The sequence below is a fragment of the Octopus bimaculoides genome, chromosome 12 (genome assembly GCF_001194135.2).
Source record: "Octopus bimaculoides isolate UCB-OBI-ISO-001 chromosome 12, ASM119413v2, whole genome shotgun sequence".
Lineage (NCBI taxonomy): Eukaryota > Metazoa > Mollusca > Cephalopoda > Octopoda > Octopodidae > Octopus > Octopus bimaculoides.
Window position 1 is genome coordinate 9,019,594 of NC_068992.1, and position 5,000 is coordinate 9,024,593.

The following is a 5,000-nucleotide window of genomic DNA, read 5'->3' on the forward strand; positions in this document are numbered from 1 at the left end:
TATATATATATATATATATATATATATATATATATATATGTGTGTGCGTGTATGTGTGTTTATATATAATGATGATGATATATAAACACACATACACACAAACGCATATACATAAAGGCACATATACGACGTATATATTTACACACACACACACACAGTGACTTAAATACACTCCTAAACAGACATGCACAGTGACTTAAACACACACATAGACGTACACATAACGTATATAGACACTCACGACAGATAGATATAGTTCTAGAAGGACAATATCTGTTTCCGTTTATTTCTTAAAATGAAACAACTATCTGATGTCGCATCATATTTACTTGTGTGAGTGACAAACGAAAACGTTTGAGAGAAAATAATATTAGATAAATCTATACGAAATATAAGTGAATATACGTATATTATGTAATCTCATTACAGAATTTATTCTGCTATATCCCTCCGTTAATCTAACAAACATTTAATGCTAAATTCAAATAAAGTTTACGAAACGAAGGTAAACTAATTCTTCTTATAAATCACTTGCTGGTACTCGTTATCGTCTTACATAAAACATACACTCACTACACGTTTGATATACATACATACGACCCAACGAGTGTGTTCCTATGTCATCGCTCGGCCTGCTAGAAATAGCTGCTAAAATCCCCCTCCCCATGATATACTACCATCTCAAAAGTGGGAAAGAAATAGATTATGTAGAGCAAGATACACAGTATCTAACATAAAAGATGGGATCTCATCACTGGAATGCTTTTGATCGTATCATAAGGTCTGTTTAATCAAGGCTGATTCGAGGCTAAACAAGACCATACATACAATGCGTAAGAAATATTCATACACACGCACAAAAACATTCACACAAGATATATTCATCCCTACACATACAAACATTCACAAACACATACTCAAGAAACATTGATACATACACACTACACACACAACATATATATATATATATACACAAAACATTCCTACATACACACACAAACAAGAAACATTTACATCTACACTCAAGAAACATCCATTCATATATTGCACATACGTAAGATTTATTCATTCATACACATAAAAAAGCTATCATGAAATATACACATAAACATTCATTCATACATACATACAAAAAGAAACATACATGCGCGCACACGAGATATTCATACACGTACAATATCCACGAAATAACATAGATACATCCAGTAAATCACCCATGCGGCCAAGAATATATACATGAAAAAAAATACCATACATTCAACAGAACGCACCATAATTCTATTAGAGGGAACAGTGGCGGGCAGACACGATCACACCCCATGTTGAAGGGAGTAACGAAGAAAGGGGGTTACGAATGAATAAGGGGTTATTATAAGGACGTGAATAAATTCAATTTAAGCTGTCGAGTGGAAGTGAATAAAATGACATGGAATATATAATAATGTGTACTTACACTTCTAAAATTCGGTCTCCCTTCCGTATGCCTGCTCTGTGTGCAGCACCGCCTTCTAACACGGCACTAACATGTTGGAGAGGTGCATACAATACTCCATTGATCGATTTGAGGACCCCACCTTCGCTGACCTGGCCCCGGACATTAAATCCAAAGCCTGTTTCTGTTTTTGTGATGGTGACCACCCTCGGGCCACTATGGTCGCTCATCATTCTCTCCGGAGTAGACGGAGTACTGCCTTCCTCATCACTATCCGCCATATTTGGTCAGATGATCAAACAAGGCAAATCACACAAACACACCGTAATCTATGTCCGGTTCATCTTTCTCTCTCTCTCTCTCACTTTCTGTTTGTCTCTCTCTCTCTGTGTATCTGTATCTTCTCCCTCTCTTTCTATTGCTTTATCTCTCTATTTGTTTCTTCTCCCTCACTTTCTATATCTTTCTCACTCTATTAGTTCTCCCTCTCTTTCTATCTCTTTTTCTCTCTCCCTTTATTCTCCCTCCCTCTTTCTCTTTTTATCTATTTATTCTCCTTCCATTTGTCTCGATGTCTATCTTGTGGCTCTCTCTCTCTCTCTGTTTTGCTGAGTTCTCTTTCTCTAGTCTATTTTCTTCCACTCTCTCTCTTCTTATTCTGTCTTTCTCTCTACATATTTTTCTTTCTTCTTTCTCTCTCTCACCAACATGTATATGTTTGCCTTTCTCACCAGCTCAAACTCTTTTCATCTGTCTTTCAACAATATATTGGCAGGAAAGAGATTTACAAAAAGGGAAGCATTGAAAATAGCAATGTTTTTTTTTAACGCTTCGTTTAGAGATTATATTTAGTCGCACCTGATTTACTTTTCATTGCTTACATCTAAGTTAACAGTTGTTTCTGGAAAGTTTTTCAAATAAATTTTAGGATTTTTTTAAATGCGCAATCACGCTTTTATGTTTCATGGAAGTAGCTGTAATAGATGGTCTGTTAAACTTAGAGAAATTTAAAATTAACTAAATCTAAAACTGATAAAGTAACTGAAAGTTTGCTTATTTTAATCTATGTTCTTAGATATTTTTATCTTTAAATATTAATGTATTATTTCTAAATTTTACTGGGTAAAGGAAATTTCTTTATAAAATATACGTGCGGAGAGAAGTAATTTTTTAAAAGTATATTTTCATTTTATCGACACGTATTAAATACAGTTAAGATTTCTCTGGCATCATCAATATTTTCTCATAACCTATAAAACATATCCACTATATTTCGTCAAAAAAAATATCCAAATGACGTTACTAAGGAAATTCTATATGGACACTCGACCAGTTAGAAATAGCAACCAAATCTCATTCAAATCACACCTTGTCATCATAAATAGGGAAAGAAAATATCGTGTAATTCTTCATATAAAGCCTTAAAAACCCGATACCTTGTTTATATGTTCTCAATCACAGCTGATCTGGGACTAAACAACAACAAATCAGTTGGACCTAGCCTTTGCTGCACTACATACGGGTTGAAACAAGACTTGTCACATTTATTTTCCACGTTCAACTTATATCGACCTTCCTTCTCACATAGTTATAGTGTGTTTATTTTTAACATCTTTGTCAGAAGAGGAAGGGCAGAGCTCACGGATATTTACAGGGCCTCCGTAACAAGTAAAGGTGAAGGGGGATGAGTTGTCCTCGGACCGGAGACCTTTCAGTTGCCAGGCAGTGATATGCTAAACCGCGAGACAGATTGAGTTTGCGGTCCAAGGACAGACACGCTACTTCCGAATTGTTTCTTCGCATTTTCCGTCAACTTGCATAATACTACACAGTAGGATTGAATCCAAAACCACGTCGTTGCAAAGCATACTTCTTCACCGCACAGCCATACCTGCATCCAGCATAGGTTTTCAGCATTTTTATACACAAACACATACACACACACAATCTCTCTCTCCGTATATATATATATATATATAATTCAGAAAGATCCTATATATATATATATATATATATATATATACACTTAATTAGGATAAAGTCATCATTTAATGATTTATCAGTGGCCAGCGTACTGAAGTAATAACTTAAGTGATTTATAGTCCATTTGGGGTCTATTTCTAGCGTGCCGGCGTTGTCAATTCAGCGCCCTTTATTATAATTATTTTTTATAATTATATTTAAATATATATATATCCATTAATCTCCGTTGTTCACACATATGTTCCTTCGATTCTTTTAATGATCTTTGTTGTGTTTTCCTATGCCATTCTCGGTCTTTTATTACATCATACATTTCTCTTTCTGTGGTATGTCCCACTACTTTCCATATCTTTTTCTATGTTATTTAGGTGCTCTGTTGTTTTTATTTCGTCATATCCTGTCAATTGTGTTTGTGTTGTATATTTCATTACGTAAAAGTAAGTTCTTGTAATGTCAGCAACTACTTCACATGGTTAGCCCCAGGTTTAGGAGCTTCAAATTAAATAAATGGCGTATATGTTTTTAATTTTTGTGCGACTTTTTGATGTAACTTTTTGACAAGCTGCCTCCAAGTTTAGGGCCTACTTATTATACAAACTTAACTAGACTTGTAACTGAAAGAACCAATAAATACATCGTGGATGTTGTTGTTTAAACCCAGACCTCTGATCAAAGGCATTCTAACAATGACATTACCATGCTGTTTTTTTTTTTTATTCAATTATTATGTGTCCCTGACTACATCATCCAATGTGTTCTTTTTTAGACAGTAGGAGGTAATTTGAGGGAAATGTGGCTGCTATTTCTAGCAGGCTGGAAGGCCACTTGACGTCTGTTTTTGGCTCGAAATATACGCACCTGCTGTCATTGATGAAACCGAAGTTAGCACTGATTGAGGAAACCTATGATCTAAAGCATCCCAAGCATGGCCATCCCGTCCTATATATATAAGAAACCTGATTGTTTAATGTGTTCGTAACTTTTCTAAGATAGCAAGATATGATTTGCGATAGATTTTTTCAAGCAGATCGAGCGACGAAGTGAGACTTATTCATTATCCATATGTATTTAGTCTCCCTGTAAAATTAGACTATAGGGCCTCTTCAGCAGGTCAGTTTTGATTAAAGATGGAAATATTACTGGTTTGTATACTTCCTCAGAAATCGTTTACCCTTGCTCCCCATGCTACCAAGAGATGTGGAGAGAGCTACCTATTAAAATGTAAACAACTCGTGTACATAAAACTGCAACATTGAAACTCCGACATCGACAAACTTATTTTGTTTTAGAAATTCTGTTTCCATTCTGAGTTCAAATACCAACAACGTAAACTTTGCCTTTCGTCCTTACAAGGTCAGTAAAATAAAGTACCAGTCAGGTACTGGGGTCATGTAATTGACTGATCCTTCCCCTAAGACTACTGGCCTTGTGCCAAAATTTGGAACTTATTCATTCTTGAGACCACTATAATTCTCCTTTTGTGCATCTCTTTTACTCATGGAACAGTTATTACTAAGCAACAAGTTACTTCTACTTTATAGAATCTGCAACTTTTTTCACTGCAGTTGGCTATGATTTGAGGAAA

General features: G+C 35.1%; 1 protein-coding gene across 2 annotated transcripts in view; it reads right to left on the reverse strand.

Moving 5' to 3' along the window:
• Positions 1-2,126, reverse strand: part of LOC106876773 (sorting nexin-27) — a 110,959-nt gene extending 108,833 nt beyond the window's left edge. Inside the window, exon 1 of one of the 2 annotated variants that reach the window (XM_014925462.2) lies at positions 1,454-2,126. In XM_014925462.2, the coding sequence (XP_014780948.1) occupies positions 1,454-1,713 (260 nt within the window). In that variant the 5' untranslated portion in view covers positions 1,714-2,126. The remainder of the gene's footprint in view (positions 1-1,453) is intronic. The other variant, XM_014925461.2, reaches the window with a different exon arrangement.
• Positions 2,127-5,000: the final 2,874 nt, after the last annotated feature.